This window comes from Mus pahari, chromosome 5, assembly GCF_900095145.1.
Source record: "Mus pahari chromosome 5, PAHARI_EIJ_v1.1, whole genome shotgun sequence".
NCBI classification, from domain to species: Eukaryota; Metazoa; Chordata; class Mammalia; order Rodentia; family Muridae; genus Mus; species Mus pahari.
This window is the reverse complement of record NC_034594.1, coordinates 134371435-134398021: the sequence shown is the minus strand read 5'-3', so window position 1 is coordinate 134398021 and position 26587 is coordinate 134371435. Positions and strand designations below refer to the sequence as shown.

The following is a 26587-nucleotide window of genomic DNA, read 5'->3' as shown; positions in this document are numbered from 1 at the left end:
AAGGAGGAAGATTCTATAATTATATTTTAATTTCAAAACTATACGTCTCAAGAAAAAGGCCCAAACAAGTACCTTAGCACTTTTATCACATGAGTTTACAGCAGAAATGACCATCTAGGAAGCACATTGAGACAAATGGTGTTTTAGTTTAGACTTGCTCACTCCTAGAACTGTGAAAAAAATAAATTGAATTTGTTCATTAAAAAAACATACTCTACTATTTCTTTCATAGAGATCAGTGCCAAAACTGAGGGGCACTAACCAAGCTTGATTAGTCAATGACAAAGACAGATTGCTAGCTACTTGGCATTGTGTTTGTGATTTCTGCTATATCACACGTGTGCTGTTCAGTAGAGAGAAGAAAAGGCTGGGGAAATTTTATCACCTGTCACACATTTGAGGGTTATCGTATGAGAAAAGATTACTCTGAAGAGGTAATTAACCAGGGCTGACAGAACTGGAATCATCAAAGGCTATATAAAAACAAATCAATGGGAATAAAAAAGGAAATTGTACTTCCTAATAGAGCTCTGATTTTCCTAGAAGCTCAGAAGAACAAGAATCTGCGCAAAGGTTTTTCCTCTCCTCTCGCCGTTTGCATAAACTTCTCTATTTTCACTGTGAAAGCAGAAGTGGAAAAATGAGAGAGAAGATACGTTAATGGTGACCATGGAAAAAAGAACCACTAATAGTCTCATTTACCTAATGCTGTGGGATTGAAACACCAAAACCTTTCCTGGAACATAGCAATCGCTGTCACTCCACTTAAAGAAAAGATGAAAGAAAGAACGAGCTATAGTAACCTTATCTCAGTTAGGTCACTCTAAACTTGAAGTCAGCTAAAGACTCAAATCCTTTCTGAGTACCTTAGTACTGTAGTACTAATGTAGTACTAAGGTCCACCTTAGCCAGTCCTAATGTGTTACTAAAGTCCACCTTAGGCAGTACACAGTTTAAAAAATAATTTCCTTATTTTTATATTTTATATATATTGGTAATTTGACCACATGTATGTCTGTGTGAGGGTGGAACAGGAGTTAAAGACAATTGTGAGCTGCCATGTGGGTGCTGGGAATTGAACCCGGGTTCTCTGACAGAGCAGCCAGTGCTCTTAACCACTGATCCATCTCTCCAGCACCCACAAGCACATATTTTAACATTAATCAAATGCGTGCACTTTAGCCTCAAATAAATCCTATCTCTAGGCAATTTCCTATCACTTTAAAGATGTTTTAGCTTATAGGCTTCATTAAACTCCTCCAGCTTAAGTTCTCTCATGTACTGGCTATAGATTAGGACAGCTATAAGGTTATCACAAAATTAACTTCTGAAGAGAGTCATTGGTCACAATCCCTGTATTTGTGGAACACTGATTGTGTAAATGGCTTGGAGAGTAAGGTGGGATGCACTGAAATACAACTGGGGGAGGCAGAGAGGAGAGAGTGCTGAGAGAGTCTCTATAGGATTCCTGATGCTGCACTGGCACCTCACTCCAGTGACTGATAAAGAAGGGCACAGAGAGGAGAGATGTGGGCAGTTTTACTGGTGGGCTCCAATATACAGCTCGTAAGTAAAGCATGAGAGCTGGGGAATGAGATGAAGGCAATTTTTAAATAGTGACACAAACCTGCTGAAAGAGAGCCCAACCAGCTCCAGTCCAGGATAAGTTCAAGTTAGTAACAGGGAAAATCTGATTATTTGTGCTTTTTTTTTCGTCTTTGTTTAAAGAAAAATAATAAAACAAAATAAATACTTGAGTCATTATTGATAATTGAATCACATAGGCCTTTATGATAAAGTAAAATCTTGAGTTCTTCAGAACCTTTCTTCACTTTAAAAAAATTCTTTAAATTGATTAAAAATATCACTCATTTACATAATAAATTTTAGTTGTCTTCATCCCTCACCCCCTATCTTTGTCCCTCTTTCCTCTTAGTAGAACACTTATTTTCAACATGTCCCTATTCTGTTTCATGTCTTCTTTCTGTGTGTGACTCACTGAGTTTAATTAACATTAATCCAATTTCTCTTAGTAATATTTTTAAGTAACTGCTGTACATCAAATATCATATAAACGCTGGCACTAATAATAAGAAGGATTCTATTCTATTAAGAAGTTGATAGTCAGCTGGGCAATGGTGGCACACGCCTTTAATCCCAGCACTTGGGAGGCAGAGGCAGAGGCAGGTGGGTTTCTGAGTTCAATGCCAGCCTGGTCTACAAAGTGAGTTCCAGAATAGCCAGGGCTGTACAGAAAAACCCTGTCTCAAACCCGCCCCTCCAAAAAAACCCAAAACAAAACAAAAACAAAAACAACAACAAAAAGAAGTAGATAGTCTAGTAAAAAGAAAAACATGAAAATAAATATAAAATATATAACTAAAATAATTATAACAATAGAAATGTGTATAAAACTCGAGCAGTTGGAAATATATCCAACTCTGCCTGGATATCTAGGGTTAAAAGACAGGAAAGAATTTATGACAAAGGCATTTCATTGAATGAATTCCTACAGGACTAGTTGGTAAAACTCACGTAAGAGATAACAATACACTAGGCTTCCTGTGATTTTCTTGTATTGGCCTAGTTCTGTCCACTATACTGATTTTTTTTCTCTTTGCTAAAAACAAATTTAGCAAAATTTCATAATGCCTGGAAAATTCTAGAGATAGGAGAGATAGTAGAGATAAGAGAGGCTATGCGAGAACTATGAAAATTGGTAAATGCTATTTGTATTTTCAATTTTAAGGGGAAACTTCAATAAAATGATTTTTTATGGATGGGTTGAAAGAATGAGAGCTGGATTTAGACTTTACTTCTTACTAGTTAGGTGAATTCAGCCAAGCTACGGAACATCTCTCTTCTTCAGGTTCTTCATGTATAAATCAGAATATTTCAACAAGTTGTGAGTGTGTTGGTGATTAATCCAAACCACCAACTTGATAGGATCATGATCACCAAGGAGACAAGCCCTTGAGTATGCTTATGGGGAATTATCTGGATTGGGTTAATTGAGGTGTGAAGACCTGCCCATTGTGGACATTGCTACTTCCTGGGCTTTGAATAAAAAGGAAGTAAATATGAGCATTAATTACTCTCTGAATATCCCACTAAAATCAGGGACTAGACAAGGCTGCCAACTCTCTCCCTACCTATTCAATATAGTACTTGAAGTCCTAGCCAGAGCAATTAGACAACAAAAGGAGATCAAAGGGATACAAATTGGAAAGGAAGAAGTCAAAATATCACTATTTGCAGATGATAAGATAGTATATATAAGTGACCCCAAAAATTCCACCAGAGAACTCCTAAACCTGATAAACAACATCAGTGAAGTAGCTGGATATAAAATTAAATGAAATCAATGGCCTTTCTCTACACAAAGGATAGACAGGCTGAGAAAGAAATTAGGGAGACAACACCTTTCACAATAGTCACAAATAATATAAAATACCTTGGTGTGACTCTAACTAAGCAAATGAAAGGTCTATATGATAAGAACTTCAAGTCTCTGAAGAAAGAAATCAAAGAAGATCTCAGAAGATGGAAAGATCTCCCATGCTCATAGATTGGAAGGATTAATGTAGTAAAAATGGCTATCTTGCCGAAAGCAATCTACAGATTCAATGCAACAAAAATTCCAAATGAATTCTTTACAGAGTTAGAAAGGGCAATTTGCAACTTCATCTGGAATAACAAAAAACCTAGGATAGCAAAAACTATTCTCAACAATAAAAGAATCTCTGGTGGAATCACCATTCCTGACCTCAAGCTGTACTACAGAGCAATTGTGATTAAAAACTGCATGATATTGGTACAGAGACAGACAGGTAGATCAATGGAATAGAATTGAAGGCCCAGAAATGAACCCACATACCTATGGTCACTTGATCTTTGACAAAGGATCTAAAACCATCCAGTGGAAAAAAGACAGCATTTTCAACAAATGGTATCAGCTGAAGTGGCAGTTGGCATGTAGAAGAATGTGAATTGATCCATTCTTATTGTCTTGTACAAAGCTCAAGTCTAAGTGGATCAAGGACCTTTACATAAAACTAGAGATACTGAAACTTATAGAGGAGAAAGTAGGGAAGAGCCTCGAAGATATGGGCACTGGGGGAAAATTCCTGAACAGAACACCAATGGCTTGTACTGTAAGATCAAGAATTAACAAATGGGACCTCATAAAATTGCAAAGCTTCTATAAGGCAAAGGACACTGTCAATAAGACAAAAAGGCAACCAACAGATTGGGAAAAGATCTTTATCAATCATAAATCCAATGGAGGACTAATATCTAATATTTACAAAGAACTCAAGAAGTTAGACTCCAAATAACCCTACTAAAAAATGGGGTACAGAGCTAAACAAAGAATTCTCAACTGAGGAATACCAAATGGCTGAGAAGCACCTAAAAAAAATGTTCAACATCCTTATTCATCAGGGAAATGCAAATCAAAACAACCCTGAGATTCCATCTCACACCTGTCAGAATGGCTAAGATCAAAAACTCAGGTGACAGCAGATGCTGGCAAAGATGTGGAGAAAGAGGAACACTCCTCCATTGCTGGTGGGATTGCAAGCTGGTACAACCACTCTGGAAATCAGTTTGGTGGTTCCTCAGATAATTGAATATAGTACTACTGGAGCATCCAGCAATACCACTGCTGGGCATACACCCAGAAGATGCTCCAACATGTAATAAGGCCACATGCTCCACTGTGTTCATAGCAGCTTTATTTATAATAGCCAGAAGCTGGAAAGAACCCAGATTTCCCTCAACAGAGGAATGGATACAGAAAATGTGGTACATTTACACAATGGAGTACTATGCTGCTATTGAAAACAATGAATTTATGAAATTCTTAGACAAAGGGATGTTTCTGGAGGATATCATCCTGAGTGGGATAACTCTACAACAAAAGAACACAAATGATATGCACTCACTGATAAGTTGATATTAGCCCAGAAGCTAGGAATACTCAAGATTCAATTCACAAAACACATGAAACTCAAGAAGAGGGAAGACCAAAGTGTGGATACTTTGACCCTTCTTAGAAAGGGGGTCAAAATACCCATGGAGGGAGTTACAAAGACAAAGTGTGAAGCAGAGCCTGAAGGAATGACCATGCAGAGACTGCCCCACCTAGGGATCCATTCCATAAACAACTACCAAAACCAGACAATATTGCAGATGCCAAAAAGTGCTTGCTGACAGGAGCCTGATATAGTTGTCTTCTGAGAGGCTCTGTCAGTACCTGAAAAATACAGAAGTAGATGCTAACAGCCATCCATTGTATTGAGCACAGGGTCCTCAATAAAGGAGCTAGAGAAAGTAGTCAAGGAACTGAAGGGGTTTGTAGCCCTATAGGAGGAACAACAATATAAACTAACCAGTACCTCCAGAACTCCCTTGGACTAAAGCACCAATCAAAGAAAACACATGGTGGGACTCATGGCTCTAGCTTCATATGCAGCAGAGGATGGCTTAGTCGGTCATCCATGGGAGGAGAGGCCCTTGGTCCTGTGAAGGTTCTGTGCCCCAGTATAGGGGAATGCCAGGGCCAGGAAGCAGGAGTGGGTAGGTTGGTGAGCAGGAGGAGAGGGAGGGGATGGGGGCGTTTCTGAGGGGAAACTAGGAAAGGGGATAACATTTGAAATGTATATAAAGAAAATATCTAATAAAATGAAAAGAAAAGAAAAAAATTATTCTCTGCTTTCTTTCTGTGGATACAATGTGACCAGCTCTTCCTACTGCATCCACCATGTCTCTCTGGACATGATGGGTTGCATCCCCTAGGTCTGAACCCCAATCTTCCTTCCTCAAGTTGCATTTGTCAGGCATTTTATCAAAACAACAGGAAAGGTAATTAACACCAGGCATTGCACAGAAAAATGCAGACTATCTAGTATATGGAAATCTTTCAAAAATATGATCCATTTTATAATTATACATGCTATGAACAAAAATATTTGGTCTTAGTCATACCAAGATTTCAAAATAGAATGTTTGAAAGAATCTTGACATTAAAAAAGGAAGTGGTGCTATGTTTGGACCAGAACGAGTTTACTAATAACAAGTCCATTCAGGTCCCACACACATTTCCTGTTTGAGCACATATTTTGATGCCATGTGAAAGAAAATTTGTAGAGAAACATAGAACAAGTAAATATTACCATTAACTAGAATCCCTGTAAAGTGATTGGAATATGTGTATACCAACAGCTTTGGTGGCATGCACACATGAGGAGCTAGCCTGGGAAACCAAATCAAAGTGTGTTTATGTTCTAGAAGTTATTATAACAGATTAGGATAAATGGATGTTTTACAGCTCTTTAGTAGAATATGGATAAATATTCAGCACCATAGTCACATAAAAACACTGGCACTAAATCTGATTGACTGATAGGCAGAAGGATCCAAGGGGAAAGTATTTGAACTGATTTTGATTTGTTATTGAAGTCTAGCCTTGGTCCTTGATGATCTGATAAGATGCGTGGGATCATTTCTATCTTCTTGTATCTATTGAGGCCTGTTTTGTGACTGATATGGTCAGTTTTGGAGAAGGTACCCTGGGGTGCTGAGAAGAAGGTATATTCTTTTGTTTTTAGGGTGAAATGTTCTGTATACATCTGTTAAATCCATTGGGTCCATAACCTCTATTAGTTTCACTGTTCAGTTTCTTTTTCAGTGACCTGTCCATTGGTGAGAGTGGGGTGTTGAAGTCTCTCCCACTATTATTGGGTGGGGTTCAAGGTGTGTTTTTGAGCTTTAGTAAAATGTCTTTTATGAGTGTGCGTGCTCTTGCATTTGGGGAATGGATGTTCTGAACTGAGGTTTTCTCTTAGTGAATTTTTCCTTTGGTGAATTTTTAAAAACACTATAATGATTTTTGGAAATGCCTTCTTACCCTATTAGAACTGCCAAAATTTCAAGTAGCCTCTGGTTATTTTAGTTAAAATAATTCTATCTATTGATTATTAAGACAAAGATATCCAAAATGAAAGAGATTTTTGTGATAAATGAGAGTAAATTACTTTTGCTGCTGCTTGAGATCCACATTGGGTTTGGGAGTGTGTTGTTTTGTTTTGTTTTGTTTTGTTTTTGTTTGTTTCTGTTGCGTCTGTAGCAGAGCTGCCCACCCCTCCATCACTCTGCTCCTGAAGACCATGTCTCATCTAGAAAATCTTAATGGCCTTTTAAGTAGTCTGGCCCTGCCCGTCTCATCCATCTTCTGCATAAATCAGGTAAAATCCAGCTTTAAGAATCTAAAGCCAACTTTCTCAGGAGCAAAACAAAATCGTTCTTGGGATTTGACCTCCTTGCTCTCCAGTGTCAGTCCCACCCGTTATCCCCCCTGACTCCCTTTACTAGGCCCTGAGTACACACCTCTCACACTCTGTCTGAAGACCTAATTTTTACTTTTTATTACATAAAACCCAAGCAACTCCTTTTTAACAATTACCTAAAATTTGAAATTCTCCTGTTCTTTAATTTCTATAACACACTGTTTTGGTGAATTGATAGAAAAAAATGGGGATAGTATTTGGTGATTCAAATTCCTATTATTGTTTTTCTTCTCTTTCCTCTTCCTTCTTTTCTTCTTCTTTGGCTTTATATTTTATTCACTTTACATCCCAATCTTAGCCCTTTCCTCTCTTCCCAATTCCTCCTCACATAGCTCCTTCTGATTTCCCCTTTCCTCTGAAAAAGAGGACGCCCCTCGCCCTCTGCCAGGTACCAACCCACCTTAGCACTAGCACAGCAAGTCACTGCAGGGCTAGGAACATTCTCTCCTACTGAAGCCAGACAAGGCAACCCATTTAGAGGTACAGAATCAACAGGCAAGCAACACATTCAGGGACAGTCTGCCCCTTACCCTCCCCTCTTCAGCTATGGCAGTCCCCCACATGAAGATCAAGCTGCATATTTGCTACATATGTTTGGGAATTGAGGGGGCATGGTCCAACTAATGTATGCTCTTTGGATGGTGGTTCAGTCTCTGGGACCCCCAAGAGTCTAGGTTAGTTGACTTGGTTGATCTTGTAGAGTCCCTATCACCTCCAGGGTCCTCAATCCTTCCCCCAACTCTTCCACAAGACCTCCTGAGTTCCATCTAGTCTTTGGCTATGGTTCTTTGCAGCAGTTTTTTTTCAGCTGCTGGGTGGAACCTTTTAGAGGACAGTTATGCTAGGCTCCTGTCTGCAAGCATAGCAGTATCATTAATCCTGTCAGGCATTGTTTCTTGCCCATGTGATGGGTCTCAAGTTGATCCAGTTATTTGGCCATTCCTGAGGGCAGGGGGTGGGGGAGAGTACATCTCTAGGACATGCCAGAGACCTTGCATAAGGGAGGCTCCCATAGACCTATGTGGGTGACTCTAGCTGAGACTTCTAACAGTGGGAGATAGAGAGCCTGACATAGCCACCTCGTGTAGCCAGGCAGGACTCCCTGTGGAGGGATAAGAACATGAACCCACCCACAAAAACTTTGACCCCAAAATTGTCCTGCTTCCAAGAAGTGCAGAGAGAAAGATGGAACAGATCCCTATTCTTACATTGTTTTTACCATCACCATGGGTCAGGTTTTTCATTTTTAAGTGAGATATTTTTAGATTGTATTTTTAATACACTACTTTTACCAATGCTCTTCACACTCCTTCTATCTCCTCCCCAAACTACTCCCCAACACCTGAACCCTCTTCCAACTGTATGCCCTTTTTTTCCCTTTTTTAAAATAACCGAGTACATTTTGTGCTTTTCATATATTCATGGGTATAGAGCCATCCGCTAAAGCATGTGGCTTTACCAAAGACCATGCCCTTAAGGAAAATTGATTCTTCCTCTTCTTCCATAATGGCCCCTGAGCCTTGAGGGAAGGGAACTTGACATAGATGTCCCATTTGTGGCTGAGGACTCTACTGGGACTTGTTCTCTGTAGTTTAACCAACTGTAAAGTTTCTGCATTAACTGCTGTCTACTACACAAAGTAGCTTCTTTAATGCTGTCTGAGAGCTTCACTAATCTGTACATATAGAGACATGAGTTTATAGAATAATTTAATACTAAGTCCATTTAGCAAATATTAAGTTCACACCTGGGGCTTATGAGCTCCCCAACTATGGATTTTTGTCCAAATTAATAGTATTAAGCATATATCTCTTTATCCTTGTGGAGTATGCCTTAAATACGATCAGAAAGGAGATGGATACTCTCATTTATGCTCCTATTTCACCCATGGTAATATCTTACCATGCTGATCACTGCTGTAACTCACAGAGTTCACAGCTAGGCAAGACTGTTTGTAACTCCCCGCATACCCTAGTATAGTACCTGCTGGTACTTTGAAAGCTGTCTACCATGGAGAAAGCTTCTTAGTATCAACTTCACTTATGTATGCCCTGTGACTAAGGTGTGTGGTGTCTTTAGTAATAAGATCCTACCAACACATTCTGGGTTACCAAGAACAATTATCTGTTTTTTTGTATAAAATGTTCATTAGTGGAGCCAGGCGTGGTGGCACACGCCTTTAATCCCAGCACTTGGGAGGTAGAGGCAGGCAGATTTCTGAGTTCAAGGCCAGCCTGGTCTACAAAGTGAGTTCCAGGACAGCCAGGGCTATACAGAGAAACCCTGTCTTGAAAAAAAACAAAAACAAAAACAAAACAAAAAAAGAAAGTTTCATTAGTTCTGAACTTTGATTTTTCAGGTTAACTCTCCTACTGCATGTACTTTCACAGAACAATAGGCTTGAGTAGCTACAAAGTTAGTTATGAAGTTATTCAGATAATCATTTTGGCACAGAAAGAGATCAGATTCTGTTTAAGGGGAAGGGTAGAAAGAGAGAAGGGATCATATGCATGTATGTGACTTCCTAACTGACTACATGGGTAAAGGACAAAGGTCAATGAAGACTGTGGCCAACATTAAGAGACCCAATCTGGGCATAGGAGCTGTGGTGTTCCTCTTTCCTTCATAGAAGTTGTATTTGCAAATCTGAAGTGGAGGGGAACATACTGGACTAAAGAAACGTATTTAGGGTTTAACAGACTATAAGTAGGTAATGTGGTATTGAGTGTAGCAAGGTTCATATGCTTTAGGCTGCCAATATTCAATCTATAAGTTAGCATTAGGTTGTGAAACTAGAGGCCAGGACCTCCATTCAGATTTACAGAGGATAAAGGCCGTTGCCTTTGTGATGAGAGATGGGTTATGAAGGCTTATGAACATGGCCAGCTTTGGGTTTTTATATTTATTTTGCTTATTTGTGTAGAAGCTTTGACTTTGTGGGGGGGGGGAATAGCTAAAAAAAATGAAAATGTTTATCTGAGATTCAATGTTGTGCTCATAAATCAGTGTTTTTTTTTAAATATGGCTTTAATAAATATAAACTGGGTGTCAGCACTGTGAAAACTGGTTCTCAGGCCTTGCTTCTAGAAACCCTTTTCTGTAGAACGCAGACGAATCTGAGGAGTTAGTCACCTGCTGTTTCCAATCCTCCGGGATGAATATGTTGCAGAATCTTGACCTCATTCTGTAAATCTCTGATGCTATTCCTGGGTTGAGTCATTGGGCCTTAACTGCTTCTCTGGGCAACTGTCCCAGGCAGTTTAAAATAGTATTTTGTTGTTTGACGGATAAGGCAAGGTAGGTAGGCCATTAGGCTACTTCCCCTTAGTACAAGAAAGCCTACAAATTTCCTCTCCTTGATTGCTTTAACTATGTTCTGAGACCACTTTTTGTTGACAAGAGAGGAGACTATTTGAGAGCTACCGGGGATGGGATGTGAGAGAATAAGCAAAAAGGACTGGGGGTCATCATTATCCAGGATGCACAAGAAATGCTGTTAGCCCTAGCACTCAATGTTATGAACCACTTATTGGTTCATTTCATAGATAATAAGGACTCTGAAGAAGACACCACTAAACCCTGGACTTCAGTTTATCACATTCCTTTCTGAGACCAGCCAGTCAGCTAAGAAGCACAGCACAAAGACAAGGAGAAAAGTTTATAAGGCTCTCAGTGTTTCTAGGAAGCTTTAGGAAGCTAAAGCAGCCTTGTTTCCCTGAAACTGATGTATATGAGTGAAAATGGTTTTCAAAGCCCTGAGAGAAATATATACTATTGCAACAGGGGCCCTGGATTGCAAAAGAGCAGAGTTAGCCTGCACTCTGAAGTTGAAGATTTACATGCTGACTGCGCTACCCAAAAGATGAGGCATGTACGTTAGTGTATTTTGTATGTTGAATTTTCGTTTCTCTGTTGCCAAACATCTCCAAAGTCTTCAGAGGCATATGGCATAACCTTCTGGTGTATTTTTTACAAACATTACAAGACTCCTCAATATTTCTGGGTCTTTGACTCAACTTTTTTGAACTCCAAATAGTTGTTGACTTGTATCAGAAACCAAGAGGCTTAAATGGGATGAAGGAAGTACTCTGTACCTTGCTGTCTAGGCCATCCAGTATGGACACGGTACTATGCATTTCATGTCATCTCTAGAAAAAAATTATTTCTTCTAATAAAACAGTGTACTTAAAGACACAGATAAGAATCCTTCTCTGATTTTCTTTAGCTATCAAAAAAACTAAAAGTAATGTTTTCTATGTTTTTTTACTAGTGTTCTATTGTGTCCAGCTGTGTTGATTGATACCCTTTTTTTCTCATTGGGAAAGGACAAGAAAGGCAAGCATCTCATCTCTAAGGTGTTCAGATGCATTTTACCTAAGGAACTTGCTTGGTTAAAACTGGACAGCGGTTGCATCACTTTTCAACTAAGTGCTATCTACAGAAGCAGACGCGTATCCACAGTACTGTCATACTTGTTACAGCTTGGATGAGGGAAAGTGGAAGGCAGAGGGCTATTAGTGTGAGCCAGGTCTCAGATGGGTGAGTCTGGGCAGGGTGGAATATCTGAGAAGGGTAGAGGTGAGAAACGAACCGTCTGACTCATCAGGAGAGGAGGCGGCTGGAGCCAACGCAAACTGTAGCTAGCTCTCACTTTTGCAAGTTCTAACACTTGCCAGGATGTGTCTGTATGGGAAAGGATTTCTCTGATGTAATTTTGAGCTCTTTAAATCACTAACTTGTCAATAACCCAAAGACAAATCAATTGCGGTACAATTATAAATACATATTTTATTGTGATTTTAAAATAGAGGAAAAAAAGTTGAGTATACATTGAAAGCAGAAGCTGAAATGATAACACTGAAAGAAATTCAGATGCTATATGTTGCTAGCTATCCCTCTTTCTGAAGTACCTACTGGTACTTAAAACAAAATTCACTGTTCTGTTGGGTCTTTGCTGGGAATGTGGCAATACCATTTTTTCATTTTCTATCTGCCTTGACTGGCCTAAGAATAAGACAGGGACAGAATGACATCAATAAGTTCCACAGAAATAACTCCGTGGATAGCATGCCTGCTATGTAAACATAAGGACCTAAGTTTAGGATTCCCAAATCCATGTGCTATCCAGGCATAGTGGCACACACCTATAATCCGAGAACTGTGGGTGGTGAGCAGCAATAGCCTGATCCTTAGAGCCAAATGGTGGGCCAGCCAAGCCAAATAGACTACTAACTCTGGGTTCAGGGAGAGATCATGTCTCAAAGACTAAGGGGAAGAAGAACTAAGGAAGATACTCAGTGCCCCACCCACAAGCACATACACACTGGCACAGGCTCTCCCACAACACATACATGTATACACCAAAATAATTGCATACAACACATACAAACAAATTCAACATAAGAGAGAGAGAGAGAGAGAGAGAGAGAGAGAGAGAGAGAGAGAGAGAGAGAGAACTTTTTCAAAGAATGGTGTCCTAGTGAACCAGATTTCCAAAAGAAATGTAGAAATGTTCTGGTTTGTAATGTTTGCCAGTCTCCATAGTATAAAAATTCTCAAACTACACAATTCCTAAAAATTAAGCAATTGGTTCCTATGAAGTAGTGGTAGCCTATGCCAACAGTGGTTCTTACAACACAACAAATAGCAACACTAGCAGATTTTTATAAATACATATGATATAATTTTAATTTCCTGAGAAGATATGCAGACACAAGAGTCTTTGTACCCTTTGGCAATTCAGCAAGTATTCATAAAAAAATAAGAAGAAATAGCTTAGCCTATAGTATTTTTGTTACATATAATAAAAATATTTTTAAATTAGTTTAATATAAAATATCACTATATAGCTTTCCACAAATACCCATAAATATTGTAAACTGGTTTAAAATACTTTTCTACAAGAACTCACGAGCTGGCTAAATTTAACAGAATCCAAAAGTTGAACACAAATGTTCATTATTTCTTTGGAAAGTCAGCATGGTTGAGTGAGATGAACTCTTCCAATAGTATCCTGGATCGTCTTGCTCCAGGCAAGAAGAGGAAAATGCCTGCTGGTAAAAGTCTTGCAGCTTCATTCTGGCCACCTTGGGGTAAAGTCAATGCATCCATCTCAAAGTTGAATTAATTCCATTTTAGCGATGTATAATGAGACTGGAGAAACACCGGTTTCAAAGCAGAGACCATGTGAATGGTCTAATGAAGACCCCACTCACTTAATTCATTGTGAGTTCTGAACTGAGGTAAGAGTCTAGGGTTCGTCTACCCATGTTCTCACTGTGCAATTTTTTCCCAAAAATATCTACCCCATTAACGTCATAGCATTGTTGTGTGGTTTAGGAAAAACTGTTATAATTGCCAGTTAGGGAACACCAACCAAAAATGTGCTATCATTGCATAATACAGCCAGAGAAGTATCACTTTCTGGTGTTAAATCTAGTGAGTACTGGTGCAAACTTTCATTTTTCTACTTGCAGAATTTATGCACACATACACACAAAAGCAATGAAGGCTTAGGGGAAAGTTCAGGATGAACCTGCATCCTGAGGATGACAAAAAAAAAAAAATCCCATATCAATTCCATTTCGTGGCATCTCGACCTCTGTCCCTCTAGGCTTCATAATGTTCTCTGTCCTCTTAAAACACCACCTCAAAAGAAGGGTGTTGTTGGCATGTCTTGGCCACCCCACCAGTCTAACAATGTTTCATTAGGAGGCTCTCAGAAGGTGAGAGTTTGAAGGAATTAAAGTAAAACAGCTCAAGGAAATTCTGATGGAAAAAAAAGGCCAAGCTACTGCCCTACACCCTTTTTGCAAGCCAAGTAAGACTCCCATGGAAACAGGACCTCATTCAACCCAGGGATCCAGGTTAGACAGACATTCTTTGGAGGTGTTTCTGTCTTCTGTTGCCCATACTCCTTTTTATCATGGATTGTACAAGTCCACTTGCAGACTCAACATTAGGGATTGACCCAAACAGTCCTCTTCAAACAGATGTGAGGGTTAAACTTTTTATACGCCAAGAGGCTCTGTTTGTGTCAAATTGTAAGCCCTCACAAACTGTGTGCATTGCCAACAATCAACCCCCCTCCAACCCACCCACCAGCGTCTCTGGATACACAGAAGAAGATGAGGAGATCAAACCCAATTTCTAAGAGATGAATGGGAGATCTGGCATTAAAATGATCCCCCAGTATGTGTTATTTTTCTGAATATGGCCTTTAGAGTTGAACATCAAATGTATGTTATCTCCAGCATGCAGTTCATAAACCCCTCCTATAGGTAAGATTTGAAAATCATTCATTAGCTTTTGTAGGACATCATTGTTTTTAACTATCTGTACTACAAAAGGAGCCTTGTCTTTTATGTGTTTCTTATCGACAGGAACCACTTGGCCGTAGATTAAATATCTGCCACTCTGCAGAATCTTCAGCTTCCCATCGGATATCGTATTCACACAGTGAGGTTCAGGAGATGTCATTTGCCATTTTGAGGATGATAGTTCTATAAGAAATTGAAAAGGAAGAAGAAGAAGAAAATCATGTTTCCATTACTATTTCATCCTCTATCTGATTGTAATATATGCTTTACTTCCCTCAGGTGGCTTCTTTACCTGGACTATACTACTTTTCCCAGACCATATTTTAAATCTATTGGGAGATTAAACCGTCTCTCTGTTTTTGAGAAGCTGCAGATAAAAATGACTCTGTACCTCTTCTCAGGTAATATGAATGAGGGAGGGAGTGGAAGGGAGAGAGGAATCATACAGCAAGACTAGAATAAGAACTGCTTATAATCTACACGTCCCCACATCTTTCTTATATGAATGCTATTTACTCTATGGGCATAACCAATCGACATCCAACACTGTTCTCCTCTGACTACCCTGCTCTGCATTGCTGTAATTTTCTTCATGTAAGGTGTTAGCAAGAAGTATGTTATAAATTAGTTTGCCTATTTTTCTCCTGCCTTACATCCGCTTGAGTGTGATGTCTTTGATAAATACACATTCTCCAATCTTTTCCAATTGCTATACTCTCATCACCTAAATAAGTTCTTAGAATTGTGTGTGCTCAACAAACTTTTCTTTTATTTTGATATGGGAGTCTTGCTGTATTGCTGTCTGGGCTCAAATTGCTGAGTTCAAATGGTCTTCCCAGCTCAGCATCAGTAAATATCTCTAAATTGATTGACAGGTCTGTATTTCTGAATTTGATGCTTTGTATCTAAAATGTGGCTCTCCATGCCACTTTCAACTTCACATAGCATTATCTAGCTTATTTCCAAGTATTTACTGGTATAAATTAATTTAATTAATATATGTATATTTAATTAAATATAACTATCCCAAGTCTAATATTGCCACATGGGAAATGAGGTATGTGTACAAATTTAGTCATTTCTTTTCCTATGTGTTACATTGAAATATTTCCCTAATGTAAGTGGTTTTGTAGCTATGTAACTTCAGGGCCCCCAACAGGTGCTTTTACTGATTCAAAGTTATCTGAATTTTTCTCTAATTACCCATAACTTTAGTTATAGAGGTCATAGCCTAAAAGAGGTAAGACTGACTTAGATTCTCATTCACACATAAATAACTAGGATAAGACTCGGAGGTAGCTGCTGGAAAAGAATGGAGGACAAAGACTTGCTGCATCTCCAGTGAACTCTGCAATTCTCCTTGTTGGCACGCTGTGGGCCAGTCTCCAGGGACAAGTCTATTTTTTTCCTATTTAATTCAGTTATGGAACTTGAAAAAAAACCACTTTAACATCATTTTTATCACATCAAGGACAAATTTCGAACACATTATATATCCTATTCTTTTCACTGGATAAATAAAACACAAAATCAGAGAGAGACACATTCAAAAACAGTCCTAACCTCTGGGCACCAAAGTATTTTTAAAAACTGAAGCAAAAGATAGAAGAGTGAAAAACTGAACTAAAGAAATTGTCTATTATCAAATGAAAATGTGGCACAAGCAATCACAAATGTATACACTTGATATTTTTCGTGTATTCTAAGAAATATTCTGAGACTCAGTGTGGTAGTTAGCTTTACTTGTCAAATTGACACGATCTATAGACACCTGAGAAGAGAGCCTAAGAAAGAACTGTCTATATCAAGTTGGTCTTACAGAGTATTTTAACTAAGTTATTAGATATGGGAAAATCCAGCCCACTATGATTGGTGCCATTCCCTAGGCAAGAAGTCCTGAACTGTAAAGAAGTAGAAAAAAGGAACTGAGCTGACAGGAGCCTGATATAGTTGCCTCCTGAGAGGCTCTGCCAGAGCCTGACATATACAAATTCAGATGCTCGAAGCCAACCATTGAACTGATCACCAGGTCCCCAATGGAGGAGTTAGAGAAAGGACTGAAAGAGCTGAAGGGATTTACAACCCCATAGGAAGAACAACAGTATCAACCAACCAGAGCTCCCAGGGTCTAAGCCACCAACCAAGGAGTACACATGGAGGGACCCATGGCTCCAGCCACATATGTAGCAGAGGATGGCCTTGTAGGCATCAATGGAAGAAGAGACCCTTGGTCCCGTGAAGGCTCTATGCCTCAGTGTAGGAGAGTGTGGGGGCAGGGAGGTGGGGAGTGGGTGGGTGGGTGGGGGAACACCCTCACAGAAGCAGGGGGAGGGGGATGGGATAAGGGGGTTCTGTGGGGGAATTAGGAAATGGGATAACATTTGAAATGTAAATAAATAAAATATCCAATAAAAAAAAAAAAAGCAAGCAATAAGCAAGTGCACTTCATTTCCCTCTGCTCTTGACTGAATGTGACTAGATGCTTCAAACGCCTGTGGCCATGGTTTCTCCACAGTGAGGGACTGTAATTTGCACTTGTGAATAAAACAAATCCTTTTTCTCCAGAAGTTGCCTTTTGTTAGGGTATCTTATAAAAGCAACAGAAATGAAACTAAAGCACTCAGCAGCACTGTTTTCCATGTTTTCTGGGCGAAATATCAGGTGACTGTCACGAAAAGTGACTCAGAAGCAAAGAGGAAGTGCTTCTTCCTTCTCTTCTATGCACTTACTAACAGCAGTAATGGTTCCCAGAGGCTCTACTAGACATCAGATATGTATGAAATATAAGAGCTGCTTCGACGAAAGGTTGTAGGAATCTGAAAAATATCCCTAACAAACCACCAAACGAAAAGCTGATTGCTGTATGCAGGTCCACAAGGCTTTTGTTAGTGGGATGTCTACGCCTGCAGAGAGTGTCACCAGGTGTGGGATTGTCAATCGGACTCGGCCCTGGAGCCTCAGTTCTCACTGGGCAGACGGCAAGTATGGGATGAGTGAGTGTAATAAACAATAATTGAAAGTGAGCAAGAAGATGCACGGGCTTTCCGAGGGCACTGGCAACTGGCCTTCTTGCCTCAGAATCTAAGGGAAATGAAAGGAGACCATGGAAGATGAGTTACTCACCAAAGTTAACCATGCAGGACTTTTTGGCAGTTGGCTGTAGAAGGAAAAGAAGAACTGGTCAGAATGATGGCACCACTGCTGCATGCTCGACTAATTACTTAGAGCTTAAAGTTTCTGAAGCAGACTATTTTCCAACCCCCAAACCCCTCCCCCCCAACACACACACAGACACCTGTACACCTGACTTCTTAATTTCCCTCTACAGATGACTGGCTCTCTCCTTTATGTTTGACTTACATTAGAGTTTTAGGAAGACAGGAGGAAGCAAGTGAGTAAGGATGTGTGGGCAGAGGTATATTAGACACACGAACTTAGCTGTATACAGAGACAAAAGAAAGCATGAATAGAGGGCTGGAGAGATGGCTCAGCGGTTAAGAGCACTGACTGCTCTTCCAACGGTCCTGAGTTCAAATCCCAGCAACCACATGGTGGTTCACAACCATCCATAATGAGATCTGACGCCCTCTTCTGGAGCGTCTGAAGACACAGCTACAGTGTACTTACGTATAATAAATGAATAAATCTTAAAAAGAGAAAGAAAGAAAGCATGAATAGGGCGGTGAGCAGCATTGTTTTAATTTTTAAAATGGTGTCATTGAATGATAGATTTGATCGTGAGAAGAAAGGTTGCAGATCTTTTTTGGGGGGGTGTCTTTCATCCAAGACTTTGGTGTCTCATTCTGTTCATTTACGTTTGACACACAAGACAAGTGTTGAAGCTGCGTTCTTCCTCTCTAGTTTACTACGAACAGCAGTTTCTGTATCCCTATCATTTCCCGAGATGATCTGTTGCACTCGGGACAAGATAATGGGACCTCTGCTTATGTTTGTTTTCCCTTTACTTAAAACAACAGTATTAGCTCCAGAAATATTTCACGTATAGAAAATCACATGCCATGTATAATAACTAGGATGCCTTCAGAATCAGAAACAAGTGTTTCAACATGCCTCATCTTACATGCTGAAAGGTGACATTAATTATGGCTAATTTACAAATACAATCACTTAAATGCTGTTAAATGCTTCAGGATTAAAAATAAGGCTCAAACATCAAAGTTTTGGGTACTCAAAATGCATTGGTTTCCTTGGAGCAAAGTTCTCAAAAGACTTTTTTAAACATGAAGACTGATCTATGTTCCTTTTAAAGGATTTGTCCAGCTATTATGCTAGGGAAAACAAAAACAAAAACAAAAACAAAGAGAACAGAAGGTAAAGGCAATGAAGTCAGTTAGGCGTGGACTGGAGACTATAAACTGGAAAGCACATGCCTCTGACCAAGGTGCTGGCAGAGGGGAAAGAAGCCAACTGGTCTAAGAGAGATGCACTGCATGCCTGTCTTAATAGCACTTGGGCTGAAGCAGGAGAACTGTGGCTTTCAGGTCAAGCGAGGCTATATGGAGAAGGAAGCAAGAAGTAACTGGAGTTCCTGATATGAATGCTGGCATGAGGCAATGCAAAGAAAGAAAGGTAACTCCAAGGTTTGGGACTACAGTCATTGAAAAAGTTAATTACCCAAATTAAGTTAATTACCCAAATTCGAAGGACTAATAGAAAGAAACTAAGAGGGGAACCATCACAACTTTTGAAGGTGTGGGTTCGTGGTGCTTATTAGGTATCAAGTAGGTAGTTAGATATATGATGCCAAGATTCCTTGCTTTCAGACATGACATTATATGTGAACACCAAGTCTAAGAAGGTAATTTTCAATTGGTACAGTCAAAATCATAAATCAAGATAAATTAGAATATGAACCTCAAGTTACTGCATTATAAAATGTTAAGCTAAAATTAAGAAAATAAAACCAATATTATCAAACACTAGGGCACTGAATGTGACTAAGAGGTCAGCATCAAAGAAACAATATTTCAGTTATTGTATTATGTTTGCATCAAATGTTAATATATTATAGACAACTTAACTAAAGCAAAATAGACTTAGACTGGAAAATCTATATTAAACTTTTAGAGTTTCCGTCTCGTGTGTGTACACATCTTTTGTGTACATGGTTTTCTACTCAGACATGAGATACTATTTAGTATATGCACATTGGACATTATAATAAGAGCATTTTATACTGATAAGGAGGTGCAATAGAACAGGGGAGAAACCATGACTCTAAAATCTAAAAGACACTGGATTTCCTGAAATCCATTTTGCTCTTGCGATTATTTCATCCACATTTTGGGTTTTCTTAGAATAGATGTCCGAAGTCAGTTCAGCACAAAGACTGACAGGCTTACAGCAGGGACTCCCCAAACTCTAATTTCCTTGTCTATTAACCAGGGGGTAAGAGCAGGGATCACCAGACCTTTTGTTCTCCCTTTACCATGCTGATTCTTGGAGAGGGTTTCTCCAGACATGCTGCTACCTGAAGCTTCTCAGTATCAGCTATTTTGATAATGATGCTGATTATAAAAATCAATTAAACAAACAACTGAATTACCTATAGTCCCAACATCATACTAGCAGTCTAAGCAAGAAAGACACATTTAATGTACAATTGTTATCTCTCAGAAAGATTGTAATCTAGCTAGAATGACATGATCACACATAGGAAGCAATTAAGTAGCCAGCAAAATATAAATGCCATGGATTTTGTTCCAGGTATCGCCATGTGTAAGAAGTACACAGAAAAATCTAAATCTATAGACAAATGAACTGACAGAGACAAGCATCCAGAAAGCCTATTGGGAATTGCTTTAATATCTATTTAGACATAGAAAACGCCACTGAGTTCATCCGTAACTATTGCCATACGTTAAAATGTAATTGGAAAATTATCAGTTTGGTTGAGAGAAGAGGTCTTTTACTGAGGAAGGGGGGGTCAGACAAACCACGCATATTTTAAATGCCCTTGTTGTTTGTATTCATTGTAAGCCTTATAAGTAACAGTGGTATAAATATTAATCACAGCCATCTAGAACCTAGCATGAGTCAGGCAGGTCAGGCACATTACTGCCTCCTATTCCTTAAGGCAACTCTGTAAGAATTACCACGTTCCTTCTGCAGATGAGGAAATGAGAGCACGGTGATGAAGCAACAAGCCCAAGGTCATATGGCTGATAAGAGCAGCTGGCATCCTCACCCAGACTCTTATTCAAAACTCTCTCTCTCACCCCTACGACTCACTGGGGCAGTTTCTATTTATAATTCAGTTACTGTTACGAAAAGCTGCATGCAAAGCTTTCAGTTTACTCTAGTTTTGCTTTTATTTAGAAGGATCAGTTGGTCTTCTAACCTCACTTTGGTTGAAGACTAGAGTGACTTGGTTTGTCTCAGAATGACCGCAACAAACTCCAGGCTAATCCTAACCTCATATGTTTGGAAACGAAATCTACTCCGTCTGTTTGCAAGTACAGTTGTACAAATTCCATTTTCCCTTCTGGAATTCCACCCTTCATTACTGAAGAAAGGGACTTTCCTGACTATTTGGACTCTTCAGAGACAACTTTTGTGAATTACTTTCATGCAGGAGCTGGCCAACCGCCTTGAGCTCAAGTCTAGTCTCTTAACTAGACGTCTCCAAGGAGAGAGAGAGAAAAAAATTCTCCTAAGATGATTTCTGAAAGAAAGCAAGCTTCATATCTTACTTTTAAACATAAGAGGGTGTTTTTATTTTTTAAAAAATGGGGATTTTTTTAAGAAGAGATTTTTTTTTAACTTTTCCAAGTATTATCCATATTTTATTTGACAAGCCTTCTAAAAATGGAGATTTGCACCAAAAAAAAAAAAAGGAAGAAAAAAAGAAAAAACGTCTAAGTTCTTAAGTATGAAAAGGTGGAAGTGACCACCCCATAACTCAACACCTGCCAGCCACTCAGATCTCTCTGCTCAAGACATTTATTTGTAGCTAATAAGGAAAGTGTAATACTGAAGCTAATCCTGAAAGCCAGTGTCGTTTCCATAGTAACTATGATGCCAAGCATCCTGACAGGAAAAAGAGACTCCAAAACTTTTTACTTCCTTAAATTTGGGATAAGTTTTTAAGTATGTTTAGAAGAGGAACCCTTCACTGAAAGGGATGTGTTCTTTTGAGAGGACAATCTGGGATCAAAGTTTCAGAAATCATGAATTAACTAGGTTTGATTATGGGAAGAGATGTCACTTAGAAAGTGACATCGGCCACTTCTCACCAGCAGGAGTCAGGGGCACCTAGACTCAATGATGCTCAGAGCCACCTGATTAATAAGACTTGAGGAAGTTTGCAGGAGGAAAAAGCCTTTTCAGTGTGAAATTAATGCATTCTCAGCCTTCCTCCTTTAAACACTTGAGAATGCGGGTGGCCTTCTCAACACTCACTGCTTCAGAAAGTTCGTGTCTTGGTTGATTCTTTGGAAGGGTGGGGCTGGGTTTAGAACTCCCTCTGCTTTTCATCCATTTATACAGTTACAGACTACAGAATAATGGGCTTCTATGTAAGTCTTTGGCTGGTACCATACCAACTAACCTCGAATCAACAGTGCATTACTTCCTCCTGCATCTTTTCTCAATATCTTGCCAATATAGAACCATAGCTTTAAGACCATCTCTGATTGGTCTCCTCAGAAAAATGTTCCTGGGCTCACATCACAACCCTTCCTTACACAGGTCATTTAATTCTGCCCAAGATTTAGTATCTTTTAATATAAATAGGCCAACTCTTGAATTATATAACATCTTATTTAATTCCTTTCTGGTCTTTCTGGTCAATGCTTTTTTTTTTTTTTTTTTTTTTTGTCTGTTTGTTTTGTTTTCTCTGTGTAGCCCTGGCTGTTCTGTAAGAGAGAACACTTCTAGAAAGAACCTAACTGATATACATTTCCAATTTATATCCCATCTAGACCCACAATTTACACTAGAGTTCAATGGGAAATTCCTGATAACAATCAGGGGCTTCCCAAACAGACATGTGCTCCTTCCTCCTCCATGAAGCCTTCCCTGATCACCCAAGCCCAAAGTCATTGTCCTCATAAACCACAACTATATGGTTCATCCTACTCCTAGGTAAATTACTGAGCACTATAATTACAGCTAGCAGGGAATTAAGTAAATAGATCCATTCCCTTATCACCATGTTGCAGACTTAAAAACTAAAATCAGAACAACAATACAACTTACTCAATTTGCACAGCTGGTTATAGGGAGGTTAATCTAGAATTGGAACCCAGGATTTCCCTTTTTTCTAGTTTGACACCATGACCCTCCTCAACACGCAGTTGCTTCCTGTCACTGTTCCCCATTACTGTTTTGTATCTCCTCTCCCAGTGAGACCACAGCTTATCTGGAGTTACCTGAAGATGAGTATCATGGTTCAGGTCTTGTCTTTGCCTATGAAGAAGGTTCTAGTAAAGTCCCAGGAAGGACAAAAGAACCTCCAAAGACACCTAAAGGTTCAGTTTAAACATGTAGTTTTAGCTCACCTACAGAGAATATATAGTATTTTCTAGTGTCTTTTGTCTTAAAACATTAGATGAATAAAAACACATTTGAAGAACCATGTCATTGCCAGGCTTAAATTGCTTACACTATTTGTACTGTCAAATGTCTTCCTCCCCACTACCTCTAGCAATGCTGAATGGCAGTGATAATAATCTGGCTAACAAATAAATAACCTTTATATGATATGATCAGCAGCTGTAGACTCTATGACCACCTTACCTTGAGTGAAGTATAGATCAGTGTACCCAAGGAACAGAGCAGCATCAGTAACAGAGCCACTGTGCACAAGAGCCATGGCTTTCTGCCCCTCTCTGCCCCTCGAGGACTTGACTCGCTCAAAGGCATTTCCTCCATGAGGCTAGAACTCGTTCTCTAGAGGAATGAGAACTGGGGAAAGCAGATACCCACAAGTGATGGATGAACGATGCGATGTCATGTTTTATAGTAATTAGTTAGCCCCGTGGGTGTGGGAGGTGGAGTTTTCCTTTGGAACACTGCTAAGCACTCGTTGTCATCGTGGCACCAGGCCAAACTTACAAAGGAATGAGAAGGCTTAGAGCCAACAGAAACATGGGAGGGGGGACAGAAGCCACTACGAGGGAAGTTCAGAAGGAAAAAAGTCTTTCCTCAAGCAAGAGGAAGTACTGTGTGCATGCACAGCCAGCTTCGGCTGCTGTAAGACGCCATGCATTCCAAATCATTTCCAAGTAAGAGAACGTCTTATAAGACTAAATAAAATTTAAAACTAAGTTTTGTCCTACTGCAGATGTAACGACTGGGTAAGACAGAGAGGTGAGGAGCTCGAGAGTGAGGATGCATGGTTTAAACAACACGGTTCTCATGACGTCTTCGCACTGCAAACTTCACATAGGTACCATTTTAGAGATACACGCGTTCTGTTTGTCAATTGCACCTCGGTGGGAGTTTTAAGACATCAAATCAAAGCTATAATCACACACACACACACACACACACACACACACACACACACAATATTCCCAGTTACAAAATGTGTTTATTCTGAAATAGTCTTGAAATAAAGCTGCATCTGGGGGTTGGAGAGATGGCTTGGCCAGCAAGAGCATGTATTACTCTTATAAAGGAACTAAGTCTAGTTCCCAGCCACAATGTGGTGTCTAACAATTGTCTATTACTCCAGTGTCGGGGAATCCAATTCCATCTTCTGACCCTCAAGGCATCAGACACATGTGATACACATACATATATGTGAGCAAAAAAAATGTATACATATAAAATAAATCTTTTTTTTAAAAAAAAAAAAAAACAACCTGCAAATATATTACTTGAATTTAGCAAATGTTAGTAAATAACATGATGGTCAATTTTCTCACACTTGGACCATGTTGGAACCAAATTCCAATTCTAACATTGAGTAGAAATAAAGCTATCATTTAAAAAGTTATTTCCACAATAGTGTCTGGGTTTGGTGATTGTATATGGGATGGATCCCCAGGTGGGGCAGTCTCTGGCTGATCATTCCTTCAGTCTCTGCTCCACACCTTGTTTCTTTCCATGGGTATTTTTTCCCCCTCCTAGGAAGGATCAAAGTATCCACACTTTGGTCTTCCCTTTTGAATTTGATGTGGTTTGTGAGTTCTTGCTGACAGCCTGTTATAGCTGTCTCCTGAGAGGCTCTGCCAGTGCCTGACAAATACAGAAATGGATGCTCACAACCATCCATTGGAAGGAGCACAGGGTCCCCAATGAAGGAGCTAGAGAAAGGACCCAAGGAGTTGAAGGGGTTACAGCTCCATAGGAGGAACAATAATATGAACTAACCAGTACCCCCAGAGCTCCCAGAGACTAAACCACCAACCAAAGAGTACACATGGTGGGACTCATGGCTCCAGCTACATATGCAGCAGAGGATGGCCTAGACGGTCATCAATGGGGCAAGAGTCCCATGGTCCTGAGAGGGCTCGATGCCCCAGTGTAGGGGAAATGACAGGGCCAGGAAGTGGGAGTGGGTGGGTTGGTGAGCAGGGGGAGGGGAGAAAGGATAAGATGGGGGGGGGTTCGAAAGGAGACCAGGAAAGGGGATGACATTTAAAATGTAAATAAAATATCTAATAAAATAAAATGAAAATTATTTCCTTTTAAATGGCCTATCTTTTAAAAGGTATTTCCCGTACCTTGTCCCCAACCTCAGCTTATACTCTGTCCTTTACCCACAAATATAAGCTTTTTCCTCCTGCTATCAAAATACAAATTAAGCACAAAAATGAAGAAGTCCCTTGTTCTTTATACATAAGTCTTCTCATCAGTTAAAACAAAAATATTACCTGTCTTATAGAATGCCAGAATCATTTGCTAGAGATCTTGTGACCTTTTAATCTAGACACATCCAATGATAGCATTGCCCAGTATAGCTCAGCCCTAACTTGATATATGGCATGTTAGTGAATTTCTTTGAGCAAGCATTAAATGTACAAAGTTTAGTTTATATAAAACATTTTTATAAGGTTTAGTATAGCTTGTCCATGCCCTCTTTACAAGTATTCAGATTAACTCAATGATAAAATCCTAGAAAAGAATGAATATTCCTTATTATTTTTTCATAAAAATATCTCAACTGAAGTTAATTTAAATGAAAGTATTTTGAAAAAAACTATTGTTTTAATCTAAAAAAAATGCAAGTTATTTTTTAAATAGAAAAAAAAAACAGATTTAGCATCCTTTGAAAAGAGAAGCTAAGGTTGCTAGAGGTTGGGAGTTCCTCAAACCCCTAGCAGCTGATGCAGTGGAAATCAGAGTCCAGAGAACTTAGCGTTTTGTAACAGATCTGTCTTGGTTTCACACTATTTTGGGCAGTATTTCCTACTGAGTTGTCAAAATTTCAACTTGACCCTATTGTGTCTTGAAAATAAGCCAGTCTTGAGGAAGATGGTAATGCAAAGCTAATTCTTCAATACATCAGATATTTCCATGACTGTGGACTAAATACTACAACACAGAGGTGAACGAGAAATTGACTCTTGAGGGAGAATACTTTTGCTGTAACTCTCAAGCCTGTTTCACACCCACCACTGAGAAGCAGAGCGCTGTCTTTCGCGCTAATCCGTTCCATCTACTCCTTTCTTGTCTCCTGTCCAAATGTTAGATGGAACTTCTGCTTACTCACCTCTGTAGAGATGCATTCTCATGAGGAACTGGTCCAAGTAAAACTCCGAATCCACCTTCGGAGAAGGTTGGGCTTGGGTATATTCTTATTTAAGCTTTATGACAGTATCTAAAGAAAATTAACACAGTTATCTTGAGAAGAACGTACATTCCACAGCTTCTTTCCATTAAACAGGACTCAGAAATGATGAAAGTTCAAGTCAGCACAGGAGAAACCAGGGAAGGATTTTGGCATTC

The 26587-nt window shown here is 39.3% G+C and overlaps 1 protein-coding gene across 2 annotated transcripts; it reads right to left on the bottom strand.

Annotated features, from left to right (window-relative positions):
• Positions 1-13009: 13009 nt before the first annotated feature.
• On the bottom strand, positions 13010-23688 carry Tnfsf18 (TNF superfamily member 18). Of its 2 annotated transcripts, none has more exons than XM_021199114.2 (3): positions 23429-23688; positions 17792-17825; positions 13010-14851 (listed from the first exon to the last, which is right to left on the bottom strand). In XM_021199114.2, exons 1-3 carry the CDS (start codon positions 23561-23563, stop codon positions 14499-14501), a joined length of 522 nt encoding a protein of 173 aa, XP_021054773.1. In that variant the 5' UTR covers positions 23564-23688; the 3' UTR covers positions 13010-14498. The 2 variants fall into 2 exon arrangements, with proteins under 2 accessions (XP_021054773.1, XP_021054774.1); XM_021199115.1 differs by having other exon boundaries at positions 14499-14851; positions 23421-23504.
• Between the last annotated feature and the right edge of the window lie 2899 nt (positions 23689-26587).